General features: G+C 45.8%; 1 protein-coding gene across 1 annotated transcript; it reads left to right on the top strand.

Annotated features, from left to right (window-relative positions):
- The first annotated feature begins 722 nt into the window (after positions 1–722).
- On the top strand, positions 723–11,975 carry LOC103188150 (prenylcysteine oxidase-like). Its single transcript, XM_007908011.2, is given in 7 exon segments — positions 723–888; positions 2,579–2,785; positions 4,003–4,177; positions 4,935–5,146; positions 10,554–10,694; positions 11,173–11,550; positions 11,553–11,975. Coding segments are annotated over 7 exon segments (1,485 nt in total). The 5' UTR covers positions 723–794; the 3' UTR covers positions 11,831–11,975.
- The last annotated feature ends 10,202 nt before the right edge of the window (positions 11,976–22,177 follow it).

Genomic DNA, 22,177 nt, shown 5'->3' with positions numbered 1-22,177 from the left:
GTTCTTTCAAGGCGGGGCTGTGGGGGGCTGTGGGGGCTGTGGGCGGGGCTGTGGGGGGGCTGTGGGGGGCTGTGGGGGGCTGTGGGGGGGCTGTGGGGGGCTGTGGGCGGGGCTGTGGGGGGCTGTGGGGGGCTGTGGGGGGGCTGTGGGCGGGGCTGTGGGCGGGGCTGGGGGGGCTGTGGGGGGGCTGTGGGCGGGGCTGTGGGGGGCTGTGGGCGGGGCTGGGGCGGGGCTGGGGGGCTGTGGGCGGGGCTGTGGGGGGGCTGTGGGCGGGGCTGTGGGCGGGGCTGGGGGCGGGGCTGTGGGGGGGCGGGGCTCTGCTCCCTGTCAGGGAGTCTGGGGCGGATGGAGCGGCCGTCATCAAAACCTGGATCAGGATCACTGGAGCGGCAGGTGATGGAAAGGGAAGAATAAGAGGTTTGGGAAAGACCGGAACTCGCGGCATTTCCCAACCAAAACAACCAACGAGAGAGCGGGGAGTGAGTGAGTGGGGGAGGGAGGGAGTAGGTCAGTCAGTGTCAGTCACTCAGTGTCAGTCAGTCACTCAGTGTCTGTCAAGTCACTCAGTGTCAGTCACTCAGGTCACACTTAGGGGAAACCGAGGAATCCGGATTGAATTCCGGTTCCGGGATTTCCGAGGCACTGACCCGCGCTGTGACCTCTCGGGCGGAACCCGGAGATTTACTCACAAATTGACACAAAGCGCCGCCGCCGCCGCGATCCCGGAGTCCCCGCGGCCTCTCTCTGTGCCGCGGCCCCGCCCCGCGGTGACTGTGTGTCCGCTCCGGTGTGACATGGCTGTGGGCCCCGCGCTGCCGCTGCCGCCGCTGCTGCTGTTTGTCCTCTCACTGACTGATCCGCAGGAAGCAGCGCCGCCCCGGAAAATAGGTAACTGTGTGGGACTCGGTCACACTCTCACTCCACACACACACTCACACTCACTCACTCGCACTCACTCACTCGGTGCCTTTACGCCAAGGGCCGCGGACACGGGGCGGCAGTACATGTTGGGGCCCACAATACTGTATTTTGCAAATGCAATGATTCATGTGCGTTTTTAAAATTCCAAAAATATAATAATAATAATAATAATCCTTCCACTGATAGCATGACCTGTGCTCATTAATCGTGTCATTTGATCAAAAGATGCAGTACTACTCTTTTGGTAGCAGGAGGTAGAAATCAATCATACAGCAAAGTATTTGCATAAAAGATGATGCATTGTTTTATTGGTTTGGATGTGATTTAGTTCACCCACAAAATATACAATCACTTTATAGCATATTCTGTGAAGTGCTTTGAGACAGACAGACATCTCAAAGACATGATAAGGCATTGCAAATGCAACTATAGGTCCGAGCTGCCTTTAATACATTCCTTGATGGATTTCTTTCATTAAGAATTTGTGTTTTCTTTGCTTCCTATAACGCTTCACTTTGTTCACTGAAAGAGTGACTCACTCCTATGCCCTGTTACTCAGAGGCCAGTCACCGGGGCAGGGCAGTAAAGTTAGCAAGTGGGACTAAGGGGCTGCAGGAAAGATTTGTTAAGGGCTGTGCATGTATATCATAGAATCATAGAATTATACAGTACAGAAGGAGACAGACTATTAAGCCCATTGTGTCTGTGCCGGTTCTTTGAAACAAGCTCTCCAAATCACTCCCCCCCGCTCTCCCATAGCCCTGCAAACTTGTCCTCCAAAAATAATTATCTATATTCTCTTAAAAGTTGTTAGCGAATTGGCTTCCACCACACTTTCAGGCAATTCCAGATCCAAACAACTCACTGTGTGAAAAAAAATTCTCCTCACCTCCCCTTTCTATTAACAACTATTTTAAATCGATGTCCTCAGGTTACTGACCCACCTGCCAGTGGAAATAGTTTCTCCTTGTTCACCCTATTGAATCCCCTGATCATTTTGAAAACTTCTATTAAGTCTCCTCTTAACCTTCTCTGCTCCAAGAAGAATAACCCGAGCTTCTCTACCCTCTCCTGATAACTGAAGTCCCTCATTCCTGGTACCATCCTGGTAAATCTCTGTTGCACCCTCTCCAATGCCTTGACATCCTTCCTAAAGTGCGGTGCCCAGAACTGAACACAGTCTCTCGCTGAGGCCTAACCAGTGTTTCGTAAAGGTTCATCATAACTTCCTGACTTTTGCATCCTATGCCCCTATTTATAAAGCCTCGTATCCCGTACGCTTTTTTAACAGCTTTATGTACCTTTCCTGCCACCTTCAAAGATTTACTTATATGAACCCCCAGGTCTCTCTGTTCCTTCACCCCTTTAAGATTGTACCATCGGCGTATATGGCCTCTCCTCATTCCTCCTCCCAAAATGCATCACTTCGCATTTGTCCACATTAAACTTTATCTGCCCCGTGTCTGCCCATGTTACCAGTCTGTCTATGTCCTCTTGCAGTCTGATTCCGTCCTCCTCATTGTTTACCACTTTTCCTAGCTTAGTATCATCTGCAAACTTAGACATTTTACTGCCTATAACCACATCTAGGTCATCTATATAGATCATGAACAGCTGTAGTCCAATTAGCCATCAGATCTCTCTCTGTCCTTCTAAGCCGTGGTGGGTGCAGGGATCAGCGGGTCAGCAGCTGCCTATTTCCTGAGACGTGAATTTGGTCATGACGTGAAGATCGACGTATACGAGAAGCACGAAGTGGGAGGCCGCCTGGCAACGGCCACTGTCAATGGTCAGCAGTATGAGACTGGGGGCTCCATCATTCACCCCCTCAACCTGCACATGCAAGAGTTCGTCAACCAGTTAGGTAAGGTCACATAATAATAATAATATTTGCATTTGATATGCAAGTGACCACATTTTTATTATTAGAATTTTTTTGAAGGGATTATTGTTACCCCTGAAAAAGTGATCCAATTGATTAACAACCGGATTCCTAATTACTGCTAAATAAACAGAGTTTATTTCCTGACTCCACACGCCTGATAATAAACTCTCAAAAAAAAACAATAATAAATGGGTCATTTCAATCCACGACTGTTTGTGGGACATTGCTGTGCACAATTGGCTGCTGCATTTCACCCACAAATATACAGTCAATTCACTTTACAGTCTATTCTGTGAAGCGCTTTCAGACATCTAGAAGACGTGAAAAGTGCTATATCAAATACAAGGATTATTATTAAGTGTTTTTAACTCCACGTCCCCTTGTAACAAATTCCCAGTTTCCCTGCCTTTGCCTCTAGTTTTTCTTCTGAGAAAAGTTGCAACCCCCTTCCTTCTCAAGCTGCCAGTGACCTTGAGTTGTTTTGTAGAGAGAGAGAGGGACAAACTTTAGGGAGGCTTCTGCAGCCTGCCTTTTTCTCAGCCTTGAGATAAGCAGGTGTCTGAAGAATGCATCTCCTTTCTGAGACCCTTTGTTTCCACATCTGTGCTCAAGGACATGATTACTCCAATCTTGGAGGAGTGAACATCTTCCCAGGAAAAAATGGAACTTTATCAGAAACTGACCTCAGCCGGGTCAAGCCAATATTTCTTTAGGTTCGCTGACGCTAATTAGCAAATGTACCCAGGAACAGGGAGGAGAAGACTGCTATCGCTGATTATCACAACTTTCTCATGAGCTCTAGGCTAGCCATTAAAACACATGCCCTAGTCAGCTATACTGAAAGGATTATAAATGTTTGGTTACATTTTAAAAGGTATATAAAGATTAATTAACAAAAACCTTAAAAACATTAAGCGTCTTGAATATAATCTTTCAGACAGCCTGGCTCAGCGGGTAAGCACTCTTGCCTCCCGAGTGAAAAGGTTGTGAGTTCAAGGCGCATGTCAGTATGCAGCATTGTTGGAGATGCTATACTTCAGATGAGATGTTAAACTGAGGTTCCATCTATTAATTCAGGTGGATGTTAATGATCCCATGGTGCTGTTCAACCAACTGCCCACTCTCTCCATTTTGCAGTACTATTATTATTATTAATATTAATATTCCTTTAGTAATTCTCTCTGTATCTTTTTGAGGTCTGAAGCACAGGAAAAACGTCCCGGAGAAGGTTGCAGTGTTCGGCGGGGATCAATTTGTGTTTGAGGAGACTGACTGGTACCTCCTGGACCTGTTCAGACTGTGGTGGCGTTATGGCTTTGGATTACTGCGGCTGCAGATGTGGGTGGAGGAGGTGCTGGAGAAATTCATGAGGTATTGCACTGCTCATAACTCAGAGGCTGGGGGTGGGTGGCTAGGGTTGGATGGTTGGTTGATTTCCAGATGGTGCCTATAAGTCTACCTCAAGAGCTATCTTTTTGACCGCGCTTTTGGTCATCTATCCCCTCCCCCAGCTCCCACCCCCAGTTCTGGTGCCAGCCAGGATTGTTAAGTTCATTGTGGGACGTCCTCCCAACTTGAAAGGCACTGCAAAAATGTAAATTTGTGTTGTATTCTTGATGTTGGGATAATACAATCCATATCTTCTATAATATATTTTGGGGGCTCATCTGAATATTCAGAAAACCAAAGCTGTGGTTATTTTACACTAAATAATTACCCCACACCCCTTTGCTCAGCTGGCTCCGGCCTCCTGCATATCCCTCATCCCCTATGCTCCATCATCAGCAGCCTTGCTTTCAGCCATTGCGCCCAAGTCTCTATCACTCCCTGCCTCAATCCTTCCGCTTCTCCTCCTCCTTGTCCATCTTCACATTGCACCTGAAGATCTTCCTCTTCGACTGTGCCTACTGTCACTTCCCCTCTCTTTGTGACTTGGCGTCAGGCTCTATCGGTGTTAAGCGCTCCGAGACTCTACCCTGCGTGAAGGATGCTGTATAAAGGCAAGTTGGTTTTGTAAATAGATTCTTTAATGATTGGCAGTTTAAGGGGAGCAATACTCTGTTTTTCCTCTCTCTCTGGATAATGAGGATTGGGATGTGTATAATTCGGCGATGTTGTTGTGTGACAGGATCTACAAGTACCAGGCTCACGGCTACGCATTCAGTACAGTGGAGGAGATGCTGCAGTCGCTGGGAGGGCAGAGTTTCATTAACATGACCCGCAAGTCAGTGTCCGAGACCCTGCTGGAACTGGGGGTCTCGCAGCGCTTTATCGACGAAATAGTGACAGCGGTCATGAGGGTGAACTACGGCCAATCAGCCTCCATTCCTGCCTTTGTTGGTATGTATCCCTCATTCCATGCCTAATCCGTTCATCTGTTTAGGTGGATGTTGTGATTCTGTGAAACTATTCACAAGGAGTTAAACTCCTCCCAACAACAACAACAACTTGGATTTATATAGCGCCCTCCACACCGGACGGCGTCTCAGAGCGCTTTACAGTAACGGATCCCAGGACCGAGCCAGGGGGATGGGGAGGAAGGTAACCAAAGGCACCATCGAAAAGAAAGGTCTTCAGCAGAGACCTGAAAATGGGAAAGGAGGGAGTGAGACGAAGGGAGTGGGGAAGGGAGTTCCAGAGCCTCGGGACATAGTGGCTAAAGGCATGGCCACCGAGGGTGGAGCGGAGGACTCGGGACGAGGAGGAGGCCAGACCCGGAGGAACGAAGGCAACGGGTACTGTTTTGAGGAGAGAGGAGGTCAGAGAGGTAGGGGGTGCAGAGGAGTGCAGGGACTTGAATACAAGGGTGAGGATCTTGAAATCGATCCTCTCTGGGTTAGGCAGCCAGTGCAGTCTGGCAAGGACTGGGGTGATCGGTGAGCGGAGTTTGGTGCGGGTGAGAATGTGGGCGGCAGAGTTTTGAATGATTTGGATTTTATGGATGGTAGTGGATGCGAGACCGACAAGGAGGGCGTTAGAGAGTCCAGCCAAGGGGTGACAAAGGCATGGACCAGGGTTTCAACGGCTTTTGGGGAGAGGTATTGGCGGAGACGGGCAATGCGTCGGAGGTGGTAGAAGGCGGTGTTGGTGAGGGACCGGATGTGGGGGAGAAAGAATAATTGGGGGTCAAACCTGACGCCTAGGTTGTGTACAGGTTTGGAACGTTTTAGGGGGAGGTCGGGTAGGTGGAGGAGGTGAGAATTGTGAGAATTTAGGCATTGACGAGAGCCGAAGTGTATGGCTTCCGTCTTGTCAATGTTCAGCTGAAGGAAGTTTGCGCTTATCCAGCCCCTGAGATCTGACAGGCAGCTGACAGAACATCAGGGTACTGGGGGTCGCAAAGAGAGGTGGAAAAATAGAGTTGGGTGTCATCTGCATACAAAAGCGCTATATCAAATGCAAGGATTATTATTATTATTATTATGTGGAAATGTACCCCAATGTCTACGGATGACATCCCCGAGAGGGAGCATGTAGATCAGAAAGAGGAGGGGGCCAAGGATGGATCCTTGGGGTACCCCGCAGGTGACCGGGTGGAAGCGAGAAGAAAAGTCATTTGCAGAAATGTAATGCTGGCGGTTTGTGAGGTAGGACTCGAGCCAGGTGAGTGCTGTCCCACTGAGGTGGATGACGGAGGAAAGGTGGTGGAGGAGGATGGAGTGATCGACTGTGTCGAACGCGGTGGAGAGGTCCAAGGAGGACAAGGAGGCAGAGGGAGCCCTGGTCACAGATAGAGAGCATGTCGTTTGTGACTTTCACAAACGCAGTCTCTGTACTGTGGGCGGAAACCGGACTGGAGGGGTTCGAAGAGGGAGTGGGAGGAGAGGTGTGCGCGAAGTTGGTTGGCAACGACGTGATCTAGAACTTTTGAGAGGAAGGGCAGGTTAGAAATGGGGCGGTAGTGGCTGGGGTTTGAGGGATCTAGGGAGGGATTTTTTGAGGAGGGGGGTGATAACAGCAGTTTTGAGGGAGGCAGGGACTGATCCGGAGGAGAGGGATTGGTTGATGATATCAGCCAGTAGTGGGCAGAGGAGTGGGAGCTGAGTGACCAGTAAGTTGGTGGGGAGGGGGTCGAGGCAGCAGGTGGTGGGTTTCATGGAGGTGATGGTGGGTGAGAGGGAGGAGGAAGAGATGGGGAGGAAGGAATGTAGAATGGGGGTGGTGGTAGGAGCAGATGATGAGGAAGGTGAGGGGGACAGAGAGGGCATGGTGGTGGGTGACAAGAGGCAGGAGGATGAGGCTGCCTGGCGGATGTTAAGTTTTTTAAAAGAAAAGAAGTCCATGACCTCCTCGCACTTGGCATTTGATGCGAAGTTTGAGGAGGCCTGAGGGGGGGGCACGGAGGAGGTAGTGGGTGGTAGAAAAAAGGATTTTTGGGTTGTGTTTAGCCTTCAAGATGATGTTGGAGTAGAAGGCTGTTTTTGCACGAGTCAAAGAACGGCGGTAGCTGTGGAGATGCTTGAGCCACAGTTGGTGGTGAACTGTCAGGCCAGTTTCCGCCATCTGCGTTCGAGCAGACAGGTTTGGGTGTTTTGGCGGCGGAGATTGTTGTTGTACCGGGGGGATCAGGTGGGTTTGGAGACGGTCCTGGATTTCAGGGGCACGAGGGAGTTGAAGGTGGAGGAGAGGCGATCATGGAGCAGCTGGACTGGGTGGAATGCCAGAGGGATAGGATATTTGATGATGAGAGGGCCTTTGTGAGGGTCTCAGGGGGTAGCCTTTTCCAAGGGCGGTAGAGAATGGTTGAGGGCTTGGTTGAGGAGAGAGGGATGTGAGAGGAGAAGGAGATGAGGATGTGGTCCGAGGTGGCCTTGTCCACTATGCTGAGGTCGGAAATGTCAAGGCCGTTGGGTGATGATGAGGTCAAGTGCATGACCATGGTTGTGGGTGGGTGAGTTTATATGGAGAGTAAGGTTTAGGGAGGAGAGGATGGCAGTGAAATCGGCAGAAGTGGTGCAAGAGGAGTTTAGGTGGAGGTTGAAATTGCCCATTAGGGACAGGGAAGAGAGGAGGGTAGAGATGTCTGTGTGGAAGGAGCCGGGGGGCTTAGGGGGCGGTAGACGAGGAGGATTTTCAAATGGAGGGAGGGGTGGAAGAGGGTGAGGTGCTCGAAGGAGGGGAAGCAGCCAGAGGAGTAGGGGGTGAGACCAAGAGAGGCTTTGGAAATGAGGGCCACCCTGCCACCATGTTGGTTTGGATGGGGGTTGGTGGAAGGTGTAGCCTGGAGGGGAGGCTTCCACTAGGGGGACGGGGTCATTGGGGAAGAGCCAGGTTTCGGTGAGTCCAAGAATGTCAAGGTGCTCGACCAGGATGAGGTCGTGGATGGTGAGGGCTTAATTTGAGAGGCCTTTGTTTGTGTCCTGGCCACAAATCCTTCAGATAAATTGATTCTTATAATAATCATAATAATAATAATCCTTGCATTTGATAGAGAGCCTTATAAAGTTGTTGAGATGTAGAAGGCAGAATCTATTGTAAAGTGGATTGACTGTGTATTCTGTGGGTGAAAAGCGGCAGCCAATAGCACACAACAGTGTCCCACGAACAGCCATGAACTGAGTGAACAAATTTATTTATTAATTGGAGGGATCATTACCACGACATGCAGAATAATTTCTATATCATTCTTCTATATCTTAATGCCTGAATGGTCACTTAATCCATGACTGTTTGTGCACAATTGGCTGCCGTGTTTCACCCACAAAATACACAGTCATTGATGTGATAATAATGTTAATAATAATAATCCTTGCATTTGATATAGCGTTTTATCATGTCTTCGAGACATCTCAAAGCACTTCATAGAATATACTGTAAAGTGAATTTGACTGTATATTTTGTGGGTGAAATGCGGCAGCCAATTATACACAGGAGTGTCCCACAAATAGCGTGGATTGAAGTGACCAATTTATTATTTTTTTTTGAAGGTATTATTACCCCCCGGAAAAGCGATCCGCCAATCGACTGGCAATCCTACTTACTGCTAGGTAAACAGAGGCGTGAGGAATAAGGAACTTGCCCAACATTTCGCCCTACTGAGACTCGAACCCAGGTCTCTTGCTTGCAAGGCGAGTTCTAACCACTGAGCTATAGAACTCCATAAGGCACTATATCAAATGCTAGGTTTATTATTATTAATAATATTTGGGTGCAGTGATTTTTTCGGGTTGATGGGCGGGTAGTGTAGCAAAGCAATGGTAAAAATTTGTCCTTTGCTTAATGTCAAATAGTGACACTCAGCAGCAACAACAACAACTTGCATTTATATAGCGCTCCTCACGCAGGGTAGCGTCCCAGAGTGCCTGTGAATGTGCTCACGTGAACGTGCTCACGCCCTCCCTACTCTCAGCACAAACTCTGTCAGAACTTTGCCAGGCTGCAGTTTGCTGAGCTGTCTGGTTAGGATTGTTAGGTGCACTGCTCGGTGGCACTGCTGCTTGTACTTTGCAACGACTAAAGTTGTCATTGGTTACACTTCCTGTGTTTCACACACAGTCCTGATGATCCCCATAGTCAGCACCCTGTTAAAGCTCCAGGTCTAGTCTGGTGTCTCAAATCCTCCATGAACTAACTTGTTAATGCCGCATGACTACCCTCAAGTGTCCTGGTTTTGCTGAGGTGAAAACTGAAAACCCTCCCAACGTGAAAGGCGCTCCATCAATGGAATCTTGTTGTTGTTGTTGTTGAAGGGAACAGATTTGCTCCCTTGTCTGCGCTGAGTGAGTGTGTCTGGGGGAGGAGGGAAGAGTTGGCTCTGACGAGCTTCTGTATGACTTCCACCCTCATCCCCCCCGCCCCAATCTACAGAACAGTTCCCATTCCTGATTGCCCTCCACTGACCCACGGTGGATGTGTCTGTTAAGTGGCGAGATTGGCGAGATGTGGTGAGATCGGGCCTGGCTGTTATTTCCCCTCTTGTTCAATCACCAACATGTGCAGGTCAAACCCACAAGTACAGAATGCCGAGCAAGAAAGTGGATTCCCCAAGAGGAAATTCTGACCCTGTGTATCCGGCTCGATAACAACTTTGTCTGGAATCGGGTTGATTTTAGTTGTAAACTTGTGTTAAATTTTTCTCGGAGTTAAGTCCTTCAATACTAAACAATGTTCATTCAAACTTTGGGTGTTTTTTTTCTTGATTTGTAATATTTAATAATAATCCTTGCATTTGATATAGCGCCTCATCAACTCTTCAAGACGTCTCAAAGTACTTCACAGTGAACTGACTGTATATCTTGTGGGTGAAACGTGGCAGGCAATTGTGCACAAACAGTTTTGGGTTGAGTGACCAAATTATTATCTTTGAATTACTATAAAGGATAACCTAGGATTAAAATATTACAATAAATATATAAATATATATCGGAGTCCTGTAGCTCAGTGGTTAGAGCACTCGCTTTGCGAGTTCAATTCCAGGCAGGGCGAAACCTTGGGCAAGTTTCCTTACTCCTAATAATAATCCCTCCAAAACCAAAAACAATAATAAATTGGTAATTTTCAATCTACGACTGTTTGTGGGACATTGCTGTGCGCAATTGGCAGCCGCGTTCGCCCACAAATATACAGTCAATTCACTTTACAGTGTGTTCTGTGAAGCGCTTTGGGACGTCCTTCCGACGTGAAAAGCGTTATATCAAATGCAAGGATTATTATTATTATTAAATATAAAATGAGAGGGAGTGACCCTGACAGTAAGTTTTATTTCCTGACATTGTTAAGTTTTCTGTGTGTTTGTGTGTGTGTACAGGAGCAGTGTCCCTGGCTGGTGCCCAGGCTGGGCTGTGGGCGGTGGAAGGAGGCAATAAGGTTGTGTGTTCCAGTTTACTGGATGCAGCAAAAGCACATGTTATCCACACTAGAGTGGCCTCCATCTCCCTGCAGAGCTCAGGTAAACAAACCTCATTTAAACCAAATGTATTTTATTCCTCTAGTGTTCAACACCTAATGTGAAGTGTCAGTCGGGTAGCACTCTCATCTCTGATTCAAAAGGTAGTGAGTTCAAGTCCCACATCGGGACTTTATATTCAATACTTATACTTCAATGCACCGCTGCGGGTGAGCTCCATTGTCAGAGGTACCATCCTTCGGGTGAGACATTAAACCGAGGTCCCATATACCTGTTCAAATAGAAGTTAAAGATTGCACAGCACTATTTGAAAAGCCAAGGGAGTTTCTCCTGGTGTCCTGGCCAACAACCCCCCAAATAAAATTGGTTGTTCACTTCATGGCTGTTTGTATGAATTAGCTGATGTATTTGACCACAAAAGACATTCATTACACTTTACAGTATAATCCTCTGAAGTACTTTGAGACATCCTGATGTGAAAGGTTATTATATTATCATTATGTCTGCTGATCCTCTGCAGGAGCTAAGCCACTATATCAAGTGAGGTATGAGAATGAAGAGGAGCGAGGATATGATTTCTATGACATTGTACTTATTGCAACCCCGTTGCATCAGGGATTGGGAAACATCACCTTTGACGAGCTCATTCCACCGGTCACCGAGTTCCCTGGTCGCTATCACCAGACCATCACGTCCATCGTTCATGGCTACCTCAATTCCTCCTATTTTGGCTTCCCGGATCCCAAACTTTTCCCATTCGCCTCCATTTTCACTACAGACAGCCCAAAGCTTTTCATGTACAGCATCGCCAACATCTGCCCAGTGAACATCACAAACCATTACAGGAGGAAACAACCCCAAGAGGCAGCCGTGTGGAAGGTCTTCTCACCCAACCCACTCACCAAGAACAGCTGAAGACGCTCTTTCGTTCCTACTACTCTGTCCAGGTGACTGAGTGGCTAGCATACCCACAGTATCACTCGACCAAGGAGATTCCTGGCATCATTCTGCACGATAGCCTCTACTACTTGAATGGGATAGAGTGGATGGCCAGCGCCATGGAGACCAGCTCGATTGCTGCCAAGAACGTGGCTTTGTTGGTGTATAATCGCTGGAATCAACACCTCGACAAGATCAACCAGAAAGACTTGGTACATAAGATCAAAACCGAACTGTGAGTGCCGAGGCGGTCATGGAAATGTGGGACTGTGCGCTGGGCATCCATGCTTTTAGTTTACAATTTCTGTTATTCAGTAGGTGGTTGTAAAAGCAAAGGCTGATCCCCTCTCGAATGATGCTCTTGTTAAATGCTGACCTGCTGGATTCTGAAGTCGTCGTCAATTTAATTTTTACTGTTTTTGCCTAAGAAACCTTAGGCAGGTTTCCTTACTCCACACGCCTGTTTCCCTAGCAGTAAGTAGGAACCCGGTTGTTAGTCGATTAGCAGATCGCTTTCCGGAGACAATAATCCCTTCAAAAAAATAATATTAATTTGATCGCTCAAACCACCACTGTTTGCGGGACACTCCTGTGCGCAATTAGCTGCTGTTTCACCCACAAAAATATACAGTCAATTCACTTTACAGTATATTCCGTGAAGTACTTTGAGATGTTTTGGAGTCCTTTTGGAGTCCTGTAGCTCAGTGGTTAGAGCACTCGCTTTGCAAGCGAGAGACCTGAGTTCAATTCCAGGCAGAGGGCGAAACCTTGGGCAAGTTTCCTTACTCCACACAGAGCCTAATAATAATCCCTCCAAAACCAAAAACAATAATAAATTGGTCATTTTCAATCTACGACTGTTTGTGGGACATTGCTGTGCGCAATTGGCTGCCGCGTTCGCCCACAAATATACAGTCAATTCACTTTACAGTGTGTTCTGTGAAGCACTTTGGGACGTCCTCCCGACGTGAAAAGCGCTATATCAAATGCAAGGATTATTATTATTATTATGTCTCAACTACATAATAAGGCTCTATATCAAATGCAAGAATTATTATTATTAATTTATTTTGCTGTCCCCCAGTTGTCGACTGATGACCCCTGTTGTGTGTGTGTATGTGAGGAGTGAGCTGAGTTGAGATACTTTTTCTCCTCCCCCAACACAAAGAAGCCTGGTGCTCACCAATTGTGAAGCGTTCACATGATGACTGCAGCCAGATTATAGAAACACACTTTTTTAAAATATATTTATTTATAAATATAATATTTGGTGCAACAGAAATCTAAAACAAACACAACATCCTCTGTTGCATTTTCCCTTTCTCCCAATGCAAAACTTTCCATTGTTTACATTTCTTCACCGCACACAGGATGTCCACACATTTTTGGGACGCTCCCTCTAAACCAGTCGGGATTTGCCCCTGTGTGCACTACATCCATGTGCACGCCTGCACACAGCCTGATAAGGCACATTTGCTGCTTTTGGAAGGCGCCTCGGTGTGTACTGTACACAGATATGTTTACCGTACATAGATTTTCGGGTCACGCTTTGTTTACATCTCGAGCCACCTTCTGTACATATATATGGTTACCCTCACGTTCATTTTAGTCATAGCTTTGGGTGCGTTGTGGATTACCTGGTGAGTGCGCCCTGAGCGGTTTGTGCAGGAGCAGCGCCTGTCGGGGTCAGGTCCCATTTGGCCTTTGCGTGGTTGAGCCAAACTTCAGCTTGTCCCTCAACATATAGTCCCTCATCCTTGTGTGCGCGAGCCTGAGACAGGCCCTCACTGTCCCCTCGTTCTGTTAGAACACCACCTGGTTTCGGGATCCAAAGGGCCTCCTTTACTGAGTTTATGTTCTTCCAGGCACACTCCATGTGGGTTTTGCTGTGAGCGCCCGGGAATAGACCACACAGCAACGAGTGCCATGACAGCAGGTCCCCAATAACGAACTGCGAGAGAATCCATTCCATCTTTTTCCTAACCGCCTTTGCTAAACAACACTCCAGGTAGAGGTGGTCCACGGGTCTCCCAGCCTCTGCAGCCAGCCCGAGGGCAACGTGCTGACTCGCCCAGACCTAGACTGTGCATGAAAGCCCTGAGGGGGAGGAGCCCCTTTTATCGTCAGCCAGGCCATGTCCTGATGGTTGTTGGTCAGCACTGGTGATGAGGCATTTTGCCAGGTGTAGCTGGCTGTTGCAGCAGGGTACCTCCCAATCAGGTCTGCCCTCTCCCCCTTTCGAACTGTTTAGACTACTTGCCGTGCGGACCACTCGGTTATTGCACGGGGGTCTGGGATGGTGTTCTTCAGGAATTTCTCAACATAGGATAGGTGGTTTAGCACACTCCCAACTGTGTGGAACGTTTCAAGGCAATTCTGCCAGATCCACCCTTCTTAGCACCAGGTACAGGTAGAAACCCAGCACATAGCGGCATTTGTTGCCGGTGTAGCGGGGCTCCTGGCACAGCCTCAGGCAGCTACACACAAAGGTGGACATGAGGATCGGCTATGTTAGGGACCCCTTTTCTACCCTTTTCCGGAGTTTTGTGCATTGTGTCCCCGTGAACACGATCCATCTTGCACCCCCAGATCAGTTGGAAGACTGCAGTGTGATGGCAGTGACCTGGTCCTTTGTCAAAGGCCAGACCTGGGCCACTTACAGTAACCCCAAAAAGGTCTCACACTTTATTACCAGGTTTTTTCCGGTGATGGACAGTGAGGCTGACGCCACATCACCAGTTTCTTACTCATTATACCTAGACACTCCTCACAGCTTATTTGGTACGTCCCGGCAGACCCAAACTAGATGCCGAGGAGTTTGATGTAAGTCTGGCTTTGCTGCAAATGATATGTGATTGCATTCTTTCCAGCCTCCAAAATACACACCTCGCTTTTCCCGCGGTTGACCTTGGCATCCGAGGCTTGCTCAAACCGGTCACAAATGGTAGAAACACACCTCCTTTGAGTCATTAACTGCCTGGAGAAGAGGTGATGATAGACTATTAGCATCAGGCAAATTGCAAGACTGTGCTCATAGCAAAGCTGTGGTGCATTTGCCAATGTTCTGTGCAGATATCCAACTGTACCACAGTACAGAAGATTCTTGACTTGTCTCTAGCGCTGCAGCTCAGCTAGACTGTGTGGCTACCAGTGCGGCACCATTCATCGCTTTTCCAGGGGTAATAATCCCGCTTCAAAAAAATATATAAAAAAAAACACTTTGGTCACTCAATTCACAGCTGTTTGTGGGACACTGCTGTGCGCAATTGGCTGCTATGTTTCACCCACAAAATATAGTCAATAATTTTACAGTATATTCTGTGAAGCACTTTGAGATGTCTCAATGACGTGATAAAGTGCCACATCAAATGTAAGGATTATTATTATTAATATTTGACTTCTAAGTGCCAAATAATTCTGAGTCTTCAAAGTGTTGTAAATTCTTACAGGTTGGTATTGTTTACATGCTGACTATGCAGTGCACAAGAAGCTATGGAAAGTGGGGGCAGAATTCCATGTTGAAAGCCTGATTTTTCCACAGCTTCAGCAATAAGCTCAGGGCGCGGAGAATCCTGCCTTTCCTGGGACTTGGAATAGATTCCTAGCCTGAACACGCTTCATGGGGCAAAGAAACACCTTTCTGTTTAATATGAGCGTCTCAGAGTAAGAACAAGTCCCAGCTTCCACTGCTAGATTAGTAGAAAAGCACAATGCACAAATGGTGCATTTACAATGCACTTGTCTGTTGGAAGGCTGTCCACTCACTCTGACCCAAGTCGGAGTTATCAGCATGGTTTTCGTGAAGAGTTTCAAAGATTAACGATTTAAAACAGAAGAAAACTTCAGAGCTAAGACGAGTTCTGCACTCCCACAAATTCCACACACATGCACTGTTGCAGTGTGTGTGTGTGGGGGGAGGGTATTGAATAGAAGCTGGAACCTACTTATTGACTTCCTTCATAAAATGATTTCTCTCCTCAGCCCACAATGGTGGAACCAAATGCCAGTCCATGAGATCAGATTCCTGCACAGAGCAGGAATCAAACCTGAGAACTTCATTCAAGTCTGAAGGGCTTGCTGATGTGTCAACAAGACTCTGGAGTCCTGTAGCTCAGTGGTTAGAGCACTCGCTTTGCAAGTGAGAGACCTGAGTTCAATTCCAGGCAGAGGGCGAAACCTTGGGCAAGTTTCCTTACTCCACACAGAGCCTAATAATAATCCCTCCAAAACCAAAAACAATAATAAAATTGGTCATTTTCAATCTACGACTGTTTGTGGGACATTGCTGTGCGCAATTGGTTGCCGCGTTCGCCCACAAATATACAGTCAATTCATTTTACAGTGTGTACTGTGAAGCACTTTGGACGTCCTCCCGACGTGAAAAGCTATATCAAATGCAAGGATTATTATTATTATTATTAAGTGGTGGTTTGCCTTTACTCACTGGTCTGTTGCATGGGTTGGTTAAGAACACTTCAAACGGCCACTGGGATTTTAAATAATGTTGTCATTCTGCACTCTTATTGTATTTTTCATTACTCTCCTGAAAATTAAGGCTTAGAGATACAATGTGCCTTAATGCAGTTGCCTTGTTTGCCAAGTACTCGGACATTGGGACTCTGTTACGAGTGGTGCAGCTTTGTTAAGTGAAGTATGATGAATAATGCAGTATTCTAGCTATGGCTGGTACCTGTTTGTGGGCAAATAGGATGGCTACAGGACAGACATCCTCGCTGGATTGTTGAAATCAATTTGTGTTTAGATTAAGATTCATTCAGAAGATGTTAGGAACTCTATTTGTTAGTTATGATGCCAAGCTCCTAGGCACCTTACTGATTATGTTAGTGATTTTGAGAAACAAATACTAAGATTTCAAGTCTTTGTACTATTTACTTCAATAGCAAGTGATGCTCCACAGCGGTTCAATTGGGATACTGTCCAATGGTAAAACATACAGGGCGGTACCAGACTAGAGGGTCCCAGGTTTGATCGAGTGGTGTTGGGTGATCCCAGCTGGAATGGGAACTGGAGGGATACAAGTGGCTTCCATGCTCTTCAGTGCTACATGGGAAAAATGAAGGGGAAAAAAGATTTCTGCTCCTGTTTGCTTAGCTGGTGACCTTCCTGGACAGTGCCTGAATGGAAGCCAGGTGAGGATAGAATACTGGTCTGCCTTGATGTCCAATGGTTTGACAACAGTCGTCGTCCAGGCTCACCAACCATGAATAGTCACTTGGACTGTCTTTCTCCACCTCCCAGTGGAGGCCTGTAACATAGTGATTAGAGCACTCCCCACAAGCGAGAGGACCCGGGTTCAATTCCCGGGTGGGGCAAAATCTTAGGCAAGTTTTCTTACTCCACACACCTCTATTTACCTGGTAGTAAGTAGGAACCTGGTTGTTACGATTGGTGGATTACTTTCTGGGGGTAATGATTTCTCAAAAAAAAATTTGGTCACTCAATTCACAAGTGTTTGTGGGACACTGCTGTGCGTAATTGGCTGGTGCCAAATATACAGTCAAATCACTTTACACTTTACAGTATATTCTTTGAAGCACTTTGAGACGTCTTGGAAGACGTGATAAGGCACTATACCAAATACAAGGATTATTATTTATTATTTTGTAAGTGCTTTTAAGACGTCTCAGTGGCAGGCACTATATCAAGTGCAAGGATTATTATTATAATAATAACTATTCCCAGCAAAAGTTAGTGCTTTCAAGAGAGGAATTGCGGGTGGAAAAGGAAGGGAATGGAAGGTGAGATAGAGAAGCATTAAATTGGAAACTAACTTATGGTTTCAAATCTTAACACATTTCACTGTAATGTTGTTTAAGTGACTCTGCTGGTCTACTTCTAAGCTCTATTTCCCTTGTGTTGAACCAGTGTCTTCCTTTCCCCGCTTGCTTTTCTCTGTATTTTCAGTATCTGTATAACGGTTTCTGTATGTCCCCTTGATCCGCTCTGGGTCTCGAAGACCAGCTTCAGGGAGGGGATGGTCCAAGCATTTTGCATCTTGTGATTCCAATCAATTTTGATTGACTGGAAAAAGTGCATCTGTACCATGCCACCTGATTATTTTTAACTAAGTGTTTATTGTCACTGTGAAAAAGCAATTGAACTGGGGGAATTTGAAGTTTTTTTGGTGCTCTCTTCCTGCACGACTTTTACAGTAAATCCTTGTGAAGTGCTTTGAAACATTCTCCCGAGTGAAAATTATCAAATGCAAGTTTATTTGACCCATTGCTTTTCACTTTTTTTTATTGTATTAATAACAGAATTGTGTTTAATTTTTTGCAAAACAGAAGAATAAGTTTGTCACATTCCTTATCTGGAAATCGCATGTCACTTGCTATTCCTTGTTTGTCCACAGAAGGGAGAAAGTTAACAAACTCCCCACAGACCTGACCTCAATCCGAGTGTGGATCAAGTTTATAAATAGATATTAAACACAGTGTAAACCCCAAGCTATCTGATGGTAACTACATTGGTTAACTACATTAGCTATCGAGAGTGTGGAAGCCTCTCGTGTGAGGACAGTAATGGACATTCTGTCCAACAGGGCTAGGGCATGGTTCACAAGGGTAATACAGTTGTGATAGGGGATTCAACAGTAAGAGGCACTGACAGGATCTTCTGTAATCAAAATTGTGAGGCTAGGATGGTTTGCTGCCTTTCTGGTGCAAGGGTAGTGGACTTCACAGAGTGCATGGACAAGATTCTTCGGGGGGAAGGAGAATGTCCAGAAGTTGTGGTCCAGGTGGGGACCCACGATATTGGTAAGAAGAGGGCTGAGATGCTCCAGGGCGAGTATCAAAAGCTGGGGAGCAAACTCAAGTCCAGAACATCCAAGGTGTTCATCTCTGGGTTACTCCCGGTACCTCGGGCAACAAGGCACCATAATGAAAGGATCAGGCGCATGAACAATTGGTTGGAGAAATGGTCCGGAAAAGAAGGTTTCCGTTTTCTGGACAGTTGGGACCACTACTGGGGGAGGTGGGATCTTTACCTTGAGGATGGGCACACTTAAGCAAGGCAGGGGTGAGCTTCCTTGCCAACAGATTATCAAATGCTGTAGGGGCGGATTTAAACCAGTGTCGAGGGGGGTTGGGTATCCAGGATAAACAATGGATTAGAGATTAGAGGAAAAAGACAAGTGGGAAGTGTAAAGCAGGTACAAGCGGACAATTTCCTCAAATGCATGTACCTAAATGCACGTAGGGAATAAGGTTGATGAGCTGCAGGTTCAACTGGCCGTAGGGGGTTACTATGTGGTGGCAGTAACCGAGACATAGCTCAAGCCAGGCCAGGAATGGGAGTTAAATATTCCAGGATATAATGTGTTCAGGAAGGATAGAGAAGGAAGAAAAGGAGGAGGGGTGGCAATATTAGTTAAGGATACAATTACAGCTGTAGAAAGGAACGAGGCTCTGGAGGGCCCGACATCAGAATCCATCTGGTTAGAGATAAGAAATAAGAAAGGAGTGGTTACACTGATAGGGATTTACTATAGACCACCAGACAGCGGGAAGGAGATAGAGGAGCAGATCTGCAACCAGATCGCGGATAGATGTAAGGCGAACAGAGTTGTGATAATGGGGGATTTCAATTATCCCAATATAGACTGGCAAAATAGCAACGCTAAGGGCAAGGCAGGAGAAAGATTCATAGACTGTGTACAGGAAAATTTTCTTGAGCAGTATTTCTCCAGTCCTACGAGGAAGGAAGCATTGCTGGATCTAGTCCTGGGGAATGAAATAGGTCGGGTTGAACAGGTTTCGGTTGGGGAGCATCTAGGTAACAGTGACCATAATATTATTAGATTTAGATTACTCATGAACAGGGACAAGGGTGAAAATATAGTCAAGGGTGAAAATGCTTGCCTGGAAAAGGGCTAATTTTGATGGGCTAAAAAGGGACCTAGAGTTGGTGGACTGGCAAGTAAGACTAGCAGGGTGTTCAAGTAAGCGAATCATTAAAGGTAGCGGGGCAGGTAGATAAGGCAGTAAAAAAGGCATTTGGTGTACTGAGCTTTATTATAGGGGCATAGAGTATAAGAGTAGGGAGGTTATGGTTAATCTATACAAAACACTGGTTAGGCCTCAGCTGGAGTACTGCGTCCAGTTCTGGGCACCTTACTTCAGGAAGGACACTAAGACACTAAGGACACTAAGGGTGCAGAGGAGATTCACGAGAATGATACCAGGAATGGGGAACCTTAGCTATGAGGACAGGCTGGAGAAGTTAGGACTTTTCCCATTGGAGTAGAGAAGGTTACGTGATAGAGGTCTTCAAGATCATGAAAGGTTTTGACAGGCTAGATAAGGAAAAGCTGTTTCCGCTGGTAGGTGGTCACAGTCTTAAGATATCTACCCAAAGAAGCAGAGGGGAGGTTAGAAGAAATGTTTTCACTCAGCGAGTTGTTTGAATTTGGAATGATCTGCCTGAAAGGGTAGTGAAGTCCGATTCGATAACAGCTTTTAAGAGAGAACTGGATAGGTATCTGGGGAAGACGGGTTTGTAGGGTTATGGGGAGAAAGCTGGTGATTGGGGTTAGTGAAAGTGATTTGCTCTGTCAATGAGCCGGCACAGACTCGATGGGCCGAATGACCTCCTTCAGTGCAGTAACATTCTATGAATCTATGAATTTGTCTCTCTGGTTGACATCACTCGTTAAGTTACAAAATACACCCTTTTAATTGCAAACTGCTTCAGAGAACAAAATATTTAATTTACTTTTTTTTAGAAAAAGTGTAAGTCTGTGCAGGTTTTACAATTCTTCAATATTGTTACAAACATTATGAAAAGTTGATAAAAGATATCCATTTACTAAATGTTTTTCCCTTCCAGTGCATGACAATGATATTATACAGTTTGTGAAGTACAACTAGCAACATTCTGAATGTATATTCAAATGTGTTAAATGCAAATAGACTCAAATTCTGCAAAAGGTCAATTTTCTTATCCTCTTAGGTAGTGGAGTGAGAATTCTGTCTGGTGAAAGCTAATGTCTTCCAATGTATTTATTCGAGGTCAGTCCACCAGATGAGAAGTTACACTGAGATCCCTACCTTCAGCTGCCTATGAAACTATTAAAAGAAGTTTCTCCTGGTGTTCTGGCGAGCAATCCTTACAATAGTGATCATTTATTTCATGGTGGTTTTAGGGGACTTTATTGAGTGCCTAATCGTGGCCAGGTTTACCCATAAAAATAGACATTACTGTAATATGCATTTGTTTCAACTCAACAAGTTATGAATAATGTTTGTTCTTCCTTTCTTGCATGGTATATTCCTTTTTAGATGCTACACCGCGTCAAGGGTCCTATGTAAGTGTAAATTGTTTCTATTCTCTCCCCATCCCCAGAATGTTTTGAGGGTTTGCAATACAAGAATTAATTTGATAGATGAGTGGGGAAGTACATGTACACCTCTTTGCTTTCTTCCCAGGTCTCCCCAGAGGGTATACATGATGCCCTGGCTCAGAGGCCAAGTCTGCCTTGAAAATGATGCTAAAAGGTGTTAGTAAGAAGCACAACACATTTCCAACAATAGAAAGTGGATAATGTTAGCTGGGATTGCTTGCCCTGGGAATTTCTCTCTCTAAGAAAGAAAGTTACTTTCTTGCATTTCCACAAGATCAATTAATCCAGCCTCAATACAATTTGCAACTGTTTTTACTTTTTAAATAAACCTTAAAAGAAAAGCAAATGTTTTTATTAGTTTTCCCCCCTTGCAGTGCCAGTAACGTTTTGTAACTGCTCGCTTGAAAACATAGGCAACTATTGTTCTCAATCTCCCTTGTATAAACAAAAATATTCAAAGCATCTTTTGTCTATGCAAGTATTGTAGGAAGTTCCTCAGCTTTGTCTTACTGGCTGTTACACAATGTAGGACATACTTTATGTGAAGTATTTATAAATTTGGTTTTAGGAGGGAGGTAAGCGGGGTCTCCGTGGGATTGAACGTGTTTGGCATGGGAAAGTCTGAATTTAGTCAATCCTCTGGAGGTACTACTGACAGACCGGCTACCCTGGCTAATTGATAATAATAATCCTTGCATTTGATATAGAGGCTTATCACGTCATTGAGACGTGTTAAAGTGCTTCACAGAATATACTGTAAAGTGTAGTGATTGTGTATCCTGTGGGCAAATAGAACGTATAGAACGCGGCAGTCAATTGCACACCACATTATCCCACAAACAGTCATAATGGTAGAATTTGGAAGGGTAGTATTTTTTCCTACATAACTCCTGGCCACAGTCTGAATGGGTAGGAGAGTTCCAGCTGAACAAGCAGCGGGAACCTTGCAAGAAAGTCTCAAATGACAGGCTATGTATGTGGGATTTAGCTGGTTGAATTTCAGCAATAATCTGAGCCTTAAATATTGATCATTATACCATTATACTGCTCACTCCCTCACAAACATGAACCATGTAAGCATGTGTTAATTGAGCATCACGGGTTGTAAAATATGTGGATTTATTATAATGAACTTTTGCCCATTATGTTGATTCCCATTTCTGTATTGCTATAGGAACAATGGTAGATTCTTCACAACAAAAAATGAAGACAACCGCAACTG

The sequence above is a fragment of the Callorhinchus milii genome, unplaced genomic scaffold (genome assembly GCF_018977255.1).
Source record: "Callorhinchus milii isolate IMCB2004 unplaced genomic scaffold, IMCB_Cmil_1.0 Scaffold13, whole genome shotgun sequence".
NCBI classification, from domain to species: Eukaryota; Metazoa; Chordata; class Chondrichthyes; order Chimaeriformes; family Callorhinchidae; genus Callorhinchus; species Callorhinchus milii.
Note: the sequence above shows the minus strand (reverse complement) of the source record. Positions and strands in the feature narration are given on the sequence as shown.